Raw genomic sequence first — 12,276 nt, 5'->3', positions numbered from 1 at the left:
CAGCAATATAAAAAGTATAATATCAAGAAAAAGTGAGATTTATCCCTGGAATGACAATTAGATTAACACTCAGAAAATCTCTCATTAAAAAAAAAAATCATGAAATCCTCTCGATAGGTGCAGCTAAAGCATCAAACAATGCCCAACAAACATTCCTGATAGATATTCTCAACAATCTAGGACCTGAAGTTAACATCCTCAAGCTAATAAAGTGGATATATGAAAAACCCACACCTAATATCATGGAATAGTGAAAGGCTGAATGCTTTCCCTGTGAGCACAGAAAATGATGTCTGCCCTTGCTGTTTATATTCAACATTGCCATGAAGGTTTTGGTCAGTGCAATAAAGCACACATACAAAATTAAGTTAAAAAAGTATTGAAACTAAAAAAATAAAGTAAAAATGTCTTTATTTTTAGAAAACATGATCTTCTAATTGAAACATGTATAATATCATGTAAGAATCAAATTGCCAGTCTATATCTGATGCAGGATATGGCACACTTGGGGCTTGTGCACAGGGATGACCCAGAGATGTTGTGGGGAGGGGGATGGGAGGGGGGGTCCATGTTTGGGAACGCATGTACACCTGTGGTGGATTCATGTCAATGTATGGCAAAAGCAATACAGAATTGTAAAGTAAAATAAAAAATAAATTAATTAATTTAAAAAAATAAAAATTAAAAAAAATAGAAAATCATAATTCTACAGAAAAGCAATTAGATCTAACATATGTTTACAAAGGTGTAAGGTATATACCAATATATAAAAATCAACTTTTGTTCTATATATGTGTAACAGTCATAATTTAAGTTTTGAACTCAAATAAATGTTTAATAAATGAAGAAAGATACTGTTTTTATAAATTGGAAGATTCAAGACCTCAATAAAGTTTTGTTTTGTTTGCTTAAGAGAAATTGGCAGCTAACTTTAAAGTTTAGTGCAAGAAAATATCATTGGAGAATAATTTTGAAAAAAGAAGAATAAGTATGGAGAACTAACAATTACTGTCTTTCAGAATTACCATAAAAATCTTCATAAAATTAAATGTCTACCTACTCTACACAATAATATTAATTGGATGTTAGGAATAAGATTAAGAATGTAATTGATTCTATTTAATGTTTTGCCTAAACCCAGTTTGATAATTAACACTTTTTATACAAAAGGGAGCAAAACAAATTCATGGCAACATTACCTATATTTTTAACAGTACATAAATGCATAAAACTAGCTGGAAATAAAAATGATAAGCTAGTTAAAATTATAAGCTCTGAGGAGTGGAGATGGAAGGCTGTAAATATATACATTAAAAGATGCCCAATCATTAGTCAATAGATCAATGCAAATTAAAGCCACAAGGAAGCTCAACAATTATAATGGCTAAAACTTTAACCTGAACTGATGGCAAGGATGTAGAGGAACTAGAACCATGACATTTTGTTAGTGGTTCAAGATGGAGTAGATACTCTGGAAATTTCATCAAGGTAAACATCAACCAGGGCTTCCCTGGTGGCTCAGGTAAAAGAATCCACCTGCCAACGCAGAGATGCAAGAGACGTGGGTTCGATCCCTGGGTCGGGAAGATTCCCTGCAGAAGGAAATGGCAACCCACTCCAGTATTCTTGCCTGGGAAATCCCTTGGACAGAGGAACCTGGTGGGCTACGTTCATGGGGTCAGAAAAGAGTCAGACACAACTTAGTGACTAAACAACAACAAACGTAATTGACTATTGTTACTACCATGGGCAATAGGATTTCCAATCATTCCATTTATCTCTCATTAGTGTCTTTAAAAAACTTGCTGCCCTGATGCTGGAAAATATTGAAGGCAGGAGAAGGTGACGACAGAGGACTAGATGGTTGGATGGTATCACCGACTCAATAGACATGAGTTTGAGTAAGCTCCAGAAGGTGATGACAGACAGGGAAGTCTGGCGTGCTGCAGGTCATGGGGTTGCAAAGAGTTGCACGTGACTGAGCGATTGAACAACAATAACACAATATTTCTACTCTAAATATATCATTAAAATAATGACTGCAAGTACAATATAGAGTCATTAGTGTAGGCAGGGACAAGATGATGGAAAACAGAAAGGAAGTTGAAAGGAGAAAACAATCAACCTATTCAAATTTCTGTGTGCAAAATTAAAAGGAGATCAAGATAGTAAACTTGAGAGAGAAATACAGATTGTGGAATTTGTATAAGAAGAAACTGTATTAATAATGATTTCAAAAGATAGGCAATACATATAAGTAAAAAAAGAAAAATATGCTTAATAAACTGGGTAACGCAAGGCTGAGCACCGTGCACAATGCATCAAGTCTAGGGGAGAGTTGCACTGCGGTCAAGTCAGCAAGGGAAACAGAGCATTTGTATCCAGCAGAAGGCTATGCCAGTTTCATTTCTTAATGTTTTGTTCACATTCCCACATTTTGAAAACTAAGCATGTGATATAACCCACCATAAACCTTGAATAATGTTGATTTGATATAAGCAAGACTTCGAACTATACTTGTTATATATCTATCAGTATTGACTGGAGCCAGGGCAAAATGGATTTTAATCTTTTCAGCCAGTTGTGGATTTGTTGTAAATGCTCCAAAAGCTGAAAGTAAACAATAGACTAGTTTACTTGAATTCCGTCTTGCTTCAAATTTCCATTGTTATTTGGCTAGTTTACCTAAGATTACGTAATAGAGCTGTTATCTTTTCATCAAACTGGTCTCTAGAGATTTTCTCTACAATTTACCCTGCACATCAACACCAGATTAATTTCTTGAAACTCAATTCTATTTGACTTTTTTGCAATCACTGTGAGTGCTTGCTGATTCCATCACTAACCTTCAGTGACCCTCGGTGTTTTATTTCATTATTAAAACATTTAGAAAATATAACTAATCCCTCCTATCAAAAGGCTGTTTCATCTGCTTCTGTCTCTACTGATATCCTTGAATCTGATTAAACACACTGAGGGCCTAGAATCATCCTCTACTGTTTTGGCCTCTTTTCCGAAAAGGAGGCTGAGCCATCTGTCTTTCAAAAGACAATCAACATTCAAGGTCCAGTTTACCATTCTTTTTTTTTGTCCTCATAAAATCTTCCCTAATAACTGTGTTCGAAGGAAATGTTTTCTTCTACGGTCACATGATGCCTTTCAACGCCCCAGATGCCTTTGCCTTCACAGGTCCCTTCCTACACACACAGATACACACATACCTGCACACACACATGCACATGTAAATCTATGTAAAAACTATATTTTGTGACTGATATAAAGATGAATATAATCTGAAATGAGTTGTATTTCTCTATGCTTCTAATTTTAAAAGAAATGAAACATTTTGAGGTGTCTCTAAAGTATCTTGAACCCTAGGAGAGCGGCCTTTTATGCTTAATTGGCTATTTAACTCTCCTCTCTGCTAGCCTCCTTCCTGTTCATCTGACTGACCATAAGCCTGCTGGAAATATCATCTCTTTTGTAGCAGTTCTCTAATAGTGGTGATTTGCAACTCCCAAGGGACATTTGGCAAAATCTGAACACATTTTTTGTAGTTGCAACTCTGAGTATGCAAAGAGGGTACTACTAGAATCTGGTGGCTAGAGACCAGAGCTACTAGCAAACACCGTATTATGCACAGGACTGCTTACCCTCCACATCTCCTACCGCAAAATACCAGTAGTGATGAGGAAGACAAACTGCCTTCTTAGATCACAAGCTTGAGATTTCTTTAGCATACAATATACATTGCAAATGCCAGGCAACAAAGTATATTTCAAATAGTAGGTACTCTGTACATTGAAACGATGAATTAATTAATTCTTACATATCAGTTGAAAAGTTTGGAAACATTTAGTCCTGATAGAATTTCCAGTATGAAAATTCATATGCCTCATACTACCCTAGAGGAATCCAGGCAAAGTGCAAACAAAGGTCACTGGGCAGCAGAATGTCACTGCTCAAAGAAGTCATACCAACCAAACTTCAGACTTCTCCTAAAGAGTATCAACACATCAACTTTCTATTAAAAAAACACTATAGGAAAAAAAAAAAAAACACACATGCCAAGTCCTCAGTCTTAGAAATTTTAGCTACAGAGAGTCTCAGGTGACTCTCTGCATATACATCTTCTTTAATACATGTGGTATGATTAGAAAGATCTCGTTAATAGGTGATAATATCCATTTGGTTTATTCTAGAAAGACTATACATGTATACTCCATAATAAAACAAGTATCATTGGCATTTAAATGTGTTCCTTTTCAGATTGTCTGTATGTTCTAAATAATTATAGCTAATATGCATGATTTCTAAAATTATTTCTTTTTTTAAAAAATGCTTTCTTTGTTAAATCTTTAAAACAAAAATTATACCATAATCAATTTTTATATTTCTTACCATACCTATAGTTGTTCCCAGGGAATAGCCTACATATAGTAAATTTGTTTTTGTCCTGTTTTCTTTATAACAAAATCAATGGTGGCTAGAAGATCACATTTTATCATTTCATCATAACTTCATGAAACAAAAATGCATGAAACTTGTTTTAATTTTGTAAAACTTAAAAAAATTATGTTTTCTAATAAAATTTTAATTTTATATTGTACTGTAGTTTATTAACAATACTATGTTAGTTTCAGGTATATAGCAAAATGATTCAGTTATACGTATACATGTATCTATTCTTTTTCAGATTCTGTTCCTGTTTAGCTATTATAGCATATTGAGCAGAATTCTCTGTGCTATTAGTAAATAAGAAACTTATCCTCTGTTTAATGGACTTTAGAAGGGTCATAATACCTAGCACTAATTCCACACATCTTGTTTGTTACCAGGGCTAACATGGTGGCTCAGATGGTAAAGAATCTGACTGCAGTGCATGGACACAGGAGTTCATGGGGTCGCAAAGAGTGATTGAGTGATTAACACTTTCACTTTCACATTTGTTACCTGCTAATATGTGACTTTTTAATACAGTTCATGGGGTTCTCGTGGCAAGAATGTGTGTGTTAGTCACTCAGTCATGTCCAACCCTTTGCGACTCATGGACAGTAGCCTGCCAGGCTCCTCTGTCCATGGGATTTTCCAGGCAAGAATATTGGAGTTATTTGCCATTCCTTCCTCCAATGGACCATGTTTCAGTGGAGGACAGGGAAGTCTGGTCTGCTGCAGTTCATGGTGTCAAAGAGAGTCAGACATGACTTAGTGATTGAGCAACAACAACAATATGTTACCTAGAGCTTCCCAGGTGGCTCAGTGGAAAAGAATCTGCCTGCCAATGCAGGAGACGGTAGTTCAATCCTTGGGTCCAGAAGATCCCCTGGAGAAAGAAATTGTAACCCACTCCAGTATTCTTGCCTAGGAAATGCCACAGACAGAGGAGCCTGGTGGACTATGGTCCATGGGGTTGCAAAGAATCCGATGTGACTTAGTGACTAAACAAACAAGCAAGCAATATGCTACCTGCTTCTAATCACCACTTCATTCCTAGTTCACAAAATTTCTTTAAGGTAAGTATATGACTACACACATTCTAGAGCTGAAGAAACAGAAATTGTGCCTGTGAGCATAGCCAGTAAGTGATGGACTAAATTTCAGAGTGCTTTTGCTCTAGATCTTAAGATCTAAGATATTACGTTTTATGGTTTTTCCATAAGAGAAATACGAACAATATACTATTTAAAAATAGCAGACAAAAACCACTGCTGGGGTATAGAAGTGAAGGTAGAAAATCAATTTTTTTTTTTTTTTTGGGCAATTGGTGACAGCAGATGCTTTACATTATTCTACTTTTCCATTGCAAAAAGTAAGTAACCATGTACATTTTTTACTCTTGTCTTCTCCTCCCTCCTCCACTTTTTCCCCCTAAAAACAGCAGTATTGACACACAAAGTAAAATGTAGTGGATAGGTTGGTAACATGATTAATATTGGATGGGCTTCCCTGGTGGATCAGATGGCAGAGAATCTGCCTGCAATGCAGGAGACACGGGTTTGATTCCTGGGTTGGGAAGATCCTCTGGAGAAGAGAATGGCTAGCTACTCCAGTATTCTTGCCTACAGAGGAGCCTGGTGGGCTATACAGTCCATGGAGTTGCAAACAGTCAGACATGACTGAGCGACTAACACTTTCATTTTCTTTCACTTTCAGTTTGAGGGAAGAAGAGGAAATAATGTCTGACAAATTTTCATCTTAATTCTTAGCTCATTAATAACTATATAAAAAATCTAGGGCAGTTTTCTATATAAATCCTTAAAAATATTTTCAAGTTACATATTTTAAATGAAATACCTTCATTTCAGTTTTAAAATTTATTTAAATATGATAATTTTAAAAAGCACATTTTAAAGTCAAAATACAACAATACAGATTTTTTCCTTCCTTACCTGAAAGCCCAGAATTCTTTGGAAGCTGTTTTCAGGTATAAGTGTTTCTGGGACCACCTACTTCCCCTGCTGTTCCCTATCCACACATCATACCCAGCATCTTCCAGAAGGAAGCCTGGGCTACTGTTGAGAAGACTGGAAATCCAGATACTGCCAGTTACAAACAGACCATGCTGTAAGTACGCAACTGGTTTTTGGATTGAAAAGAAGCAAAGAAAATGGTTTTAAACAACAAAGTCTATTGGAAAGTACAACACAGGTTTTCAAAGCACCAGCTATTGTTAGGATTTTTAGTTTGTATGGCAAAGAAATGAGTTAACAATTTATTGAGGTTATTTTATACTAATAATTGAAATGCTATTCTCTAATTCTCAGTGCAAAAGAATAGCCACATCTATGGGGTCCTATGTCCTCTTTTTGCCAGACCTCCTTAAGTTAAATTTCATTAGTGAAAGTTTTTAATTTCTAGGATTTACAAGTTAACATTCTTTCTATGTGAAGAATTTACACTTCATGAAAAGTTGAAAGAACTATCCAGAAACAGGAATGTTTTGGGTCTTAAAAATTCATGTGCAGATTATTAAAGAAAAAAGTTACCCTCCTGAACTTAGAATAGCATCTGTTTATTCTGAGCACTTGAGATTCCCTGGTGGCTCAACAGTAAATAATCTGTCTGCCATGCAGGAGACACAGGACATGTGGGACCAGTCCTTGGGTCAGGAAGATAACCCTGGAGAGGGCATGGCAACCCATTCCAGTATTTTTGCCTGGAGAATTCTGAGGACAGAATTCTGGGTGACCTACAGTCCATGGGGTTGCAAAGAGTCAGACATGACTGAAGTGACTGAGCACCCACATTCTGAGAACTTGGGCAGAAAGTAAGACTGAACCAGATCTCTGCTGTTATACCAGGAAGAGCAATGCTAATACACACTTGGGTAAGTGAAGAATCCCAGAGAAAATTGTGGTTGAAAGTCCTGGGGCTTCTATTCAGGGACTCTGGATTTCCACCCAATATACCAAATGAAATTTATTGGCCAGTGTGTGCTTCACCAGGTGGCGCTAGTGGTAAAGAACCCACCTGCCAATGCAAGAGACGTTAAGAGGCACAGGTTCACTCTCTGGGTCAGGAAGATCCTCTGGAGGAGGGCATGGCAACCCACTCCAGTACTCTTCCCCAGAGAATCCCATGGACAGAGGAGCCTGGAGGGCCGCACTCCATAGGATCACACAGATTTGGACATGACAGGAGTGACTTAGCACACACATATGTGCTTCATTTTCACATCATAGAGATCAATGTAAATTAAGTGTTAACAGACCGTCAACTTAATCTCAGAAATTCAAGGTTCAGTTTTTACGAGTAACTTAATCTTATATTCTATGATTAGAATGACTGGGATGTATTTGACTTGGACTTAATGACTTTCACTTCCCCCCCCACTCCAATCCTAGCTAAATGATTAGTATCATTCTTCCCATGAAGAATCCGGTTGAGCTGAAGGATGTAGCCATCTGCAATGATAACTTCATACTCTTCACTTGGGTAACCCCAGTAGGAAATTATCTTACTCCGAATGGAGAAAAAAAACAAAACATTTAGCTTCACGAGTTCACTTGGCCATTTTTATGACCCTTAAAGTCAAACTTATGGGTTGATATAACATATACTATGTAAGGAGAGCTTTCAGATTTTATAATAAAAGAAATTTTAAAAGAACAATTGAAAATAATAGTGCCAAATATTTTTTTTAATTAATGATAAAAATAACTTACAATTTTCATCTTGGCTTCAGGATTAATGGCTTTTTTTTCCTAGTAAAGAAAATGCATTTCCAAACATGTGGATAAAACACATAGCCATCACATTTTGAACCTACCAAGGAAAATTTTATTAGCATGATGCAGTGCATGTTTCCTTGTAAAGCCATATTATTTACTGCCTTGCTATTTGCTTCATGGATATTCCATTTGTCACCTTATCTTCCCGTTCTGCGGTGCTTTATCACCACATCTATCATACAGTGTTTACACTTCTATTACTCTCATTATTTCTTCTCATTGTGTACCTTATTCTGTTTCTCCAAAGATTGTTTCATATATTAACCTACTACTGAGGACTTCTTTACATAGCTATATTTTACTATCTATTATGGGTTGAATTGTGTTTCCCCATGCCCAATGCCTCTCAGAAAAGACTTGCTCAACCTCTGACCCCTAATACCTTAGAATGTCACTGCATTTGGAAATAGGGTTATTACAGAAGAAATAATTTACATTAAGCTGAGAGAATACTCAAGGCCTTGTAAGACAATGGCCTTTTGAAGATAGAGCCACACAGAGAGAATGCCATATGACAATACCAGCGGAGACTGAAGCTATTCAGCTGCTAGGCAAGGAGCAAAAGAGACTTCTAGCAAACCATCATAACCAAGGAAGAGGTGAAGGATTTTTCAACAGATTTCAGAGGGAGCATGGCCCTTCAAACACCTTGATTTCAGATTTCCAAATTCCAGGAAGATAAGACAATAATTTTCTGTTATTTTAAGCCGTGCATTTTGTGGTAGTTTGTTAAGGCAGACCTAGGAAACTGATACACCATCTTTCAAAAGAGGGAAAGAAAATTGCTACCTGGAATGATCTTTTTTTTTTTTTTAATTGTGAATAAAACAAAGCAGTCAGTGATTCAGGATCTGAGAACTTCCTTTAATCCTCTCAGAATGGCAGGTCAGATGTGACTCAACATTGACAATACAGATAAATGTTTATATTATTGTTTTCTATATCTGGATTCAAACATGGCCTATTGAATAGCTCTTTTGTTCACTCATTGTATTCCACATGATGAAAATGACTTAATCAGTGGCCACTGCTCATTTTCAAACTTTTAAGTGCCCTGATGGTTCTCCATTCCTACTGCAAATATCTGCACCAACTCTTCCCTTCTTCCTAATGGATACTTTTCATAAGGGACTCTTGCACTCACATAATCCTGCTCCCACCTCCACCTGGAAAATGCTATTGTGTACTGTTCACAACTCGGCAGTTTTTTTCAGTTTCAGGCTTATAGCTTCCCCTACTCTCTCATGAAACCCTCATATCCAAATGTGATTGTAATCAACCTCATCATCAAAGGCTTCTGAGGACTTGTCTTAAGGGACTAAAAATTAGTTTATGCTGTTTAAACTAAACAGTGCAAGGATCTCAATTCAAAGACCCCAGGTTTTGAATAGAGGTAGCCTGAGAGAAGGCCAAAGGGAAGTTAACAGTTGGAGTTGAGACGGGGAGATCAAAAGAGGATGACATCCATAAGATACCAGGACTGGTGACTGTGAGTGACCTAATCTGGTCAAGTCTCCAACACCAAAATCATTCCTTGAATGTTATTGGAATTGCTAAAGTAAAATGAATTTTTCAGAATACCTCATATACTTTGCTAATAAATAATATATTTTCAAACACCTTCTGTCTTCTCATAGGAATTCTAATAGGGTGCCATTCTCCCATTATTGATTTGAGAATGTCAGATTTCATTCCAAGTTAGAAATTAGGAGCTAGAGCCAGTGGCAAAGCAGGCTGCTCCTGTTATACATTCAGAGCACTGCTTAGTCTTTCCTTTTCCAAATTCCATGACCAAGACTCAGAAGAAGTTGACAAAGAGACAAGAAGCTTTCCTAAGAAAAATCTCTATATAAAGTATAATCAAGGATTTAATTTTTGTGACCCAGACCAAATTCTTCAGACCAGAATACTGGAGTGAGTAGCCTTTCCCTTCCCCAGGAGATCTTCCAACCCAGGGATTGAACCCAGGTCTCTTGCATTGCAGGTGAACTCTTTACCAACTTAGCTATGAGGGAAGTCCTATGTAAAGTATAATCGAGGTTTTAATTTTTAATGGAGAATTATATTTTACCAAAGATATAAATAAATTTCACACATAAATATATTAATTTGGGGACTTCCTTGGTTGTCTAGTGGTTAGAATTTTGTGCTTCCACTGCAGAGGGCATGAGTTCACTCCATGATTGGGGAGTCAGGATTGGTTGATATATGCTGAGTAGCATGGCCAGAAACAAAACAAAATCCTAATTTTGAAGTATATAAGTAAACTTTATAATGCTGGAGAGTCACACTCACTATTACCAAAATGAATGCTTTCTGGAAGGCAAATGAAAAATTTGATTCTTGCTCTCTTTATATATATATATAAGATATAAGATATATATATCTCTCTCCACATTCTCTGGGGCTTCTCTGGTGACTCAGAGGTTAAAGTGTTTGCCTCCAATGCGGGAGACCCGGGTTCAATCCCTGGGTCAGGACCATCCCCTGGAGAAGGAAATGGCAATCCACTCCAGTATTCTTGCCTGGAGAATCCCATGGACAGAGAAGTCCATGAGGTCGCAAAGAGTTGGATACGACTGAGCGACTTCACCACCTTACCCACATTCTCTGAGTATTTCAGTCTCTAGCCATCAAGTCTTCTCCCACACTTGGGCAGGAGTACTTTCACACATGAAGATGTGCATTTATCTTAAAATGTCAGTTTGACCCACTAACATAGTTTTCAAAACTTGGGGTGGAGGGAATTTTACAAATAATAAATGCTGGAGAGAGAGTGGAGAAAAATGAACCATCTCACACTATTAGTGGGAATGAAAATTGATGTGACCACTATGGAAGACAGTATGGAGACTCCATTAAAAAGTAGGAATAAAACTACTATATGACCCAATGATCTTACTACTGGGCATATACCCTGAGAAAACCATAATTGAAAAAAGACCCATGGACCCAATGTTCCTTGCAGGACTATTTACAATAGCTAAGACATAGTAGCAAACTAGATGTCCATCGACAGATGAATGAATAAAGAAGCTGTGGTACATATATACAATGGAATATTCAGGTTAGTTCGGTTGCTCAGTCATGTCTGACTTTTTGTGACCCCAAAAAGCTAAGAAAAGAAGAGAGGTGAAAAGCAAAGGAGAAAAGGAAAGATATAAGCATCTGAATGCAGAGTTCCAAAGAATAGCAAGAAGAGATAAGAAAGCCTTCTTCAGCGATCAATGCAAAGAAATAGAGGAAAACAACAGAATGGGAAAGACTAGAGATCTCTTCAAGAAAATTCGAGATACCAGGGGAACATTTCATGCAAAGATGGCCTCGATAAAGGACAGAAATGGTATGGACTTAACAGAAGCAGAAGATATTAAGAAGAGGTGGCAAGAATACACGGAAGAACTGTACAAAAAAGATCTTCATGACCCAGATAATCATGATGATGTGATCACTAATCTAGAGCCAGACATCTTGGAATGTGAAGTCAAGTGGGCCTTAGAAAGCATCACTACGAACAAAGCTAGTGGAGGTGATGGAATTCCAGTTGAGCTGTTTCAAAGCCTGAAAGATGATGCTGTGAAAGTGCTGCACTCAATATGACAGCAAATTTGGAAAACTCCAGCAGTGGCCACAGCACTGGAAAAGGTCCATTTTCATTCCAATTCCAAAGAAAGGCAATGCAAAAGAATGCTCAAACTACAGCACTATTGCACTCATCTCACATGCTAGTAAAGTAATGCTCAAAATTCTCCAAGCCAGGCTTCAGCAATACGTGAACCGTGAACTCCCTGATGTTCAAGCTGGTTTTAGAAAAGGCAGAGGAACCAGAGATCAAATTGCCAACATCTGCTGGATCATGGAAAAAGCAAGAGAGTTCCAGAAACACATCTATTTCTGCTTTATTGACTATGCCAAAGCCTTTGACGGTGTGGATCACAATCAACTGTGGAAAATTCTGAAAGAGATGTGAATACCAGACCACCTAAGCTGCCTCCTGCAAAATCTGTATGCAGGTCAGGAAGCAACAGTTAGAACTGGACATGGA

General features: G+C 37.2%; 1 protein-coding gene across 1 annotated transcript in view; it reads right to left on the bottom strand.

The window, feature by feature from the left end:
- Nucleotides 1-2,422: 2,422 nt before the first annotated feature.
- The window catches only part of LOC120873987 (gastric triacylglycerol lipase-like), a 32,801-nt gene continuing 22,947 nt past the window's right edge, over nucleotides 2,423-12,276 (bottom strand). The window contains exon 5 of the mRNA XM_040255177.1: nucleotides 2,423-2,610. Coding sequence (XP_040111111.1) covers nucleotides 2,423-2,610 — 188 coding nt within the window. The remainder of the gene's footprint in view (nucleotides 2,611-12,276) is intronic.

Source organism: Oryx dammah, unplaced genomic scaffold, assembly GCF_014754425.2.
Source record: "Oryx dammah isolate SB20612 unplaced genomic scaffold, SCBI_Odam_1.1 HiC_scaffold_14, whole genome shotgun sequence".
Lineage (NCBI taxonomy): Eukaryota > Metazoa > Chordata > Mammalia > Artiodactyla > Bovidae > Oryx > Oryx dammah.
Note: the sequence above shows the minus strand (reverse complement) of the source record. Positions and strands in the feature narration are given on the sequence as shown.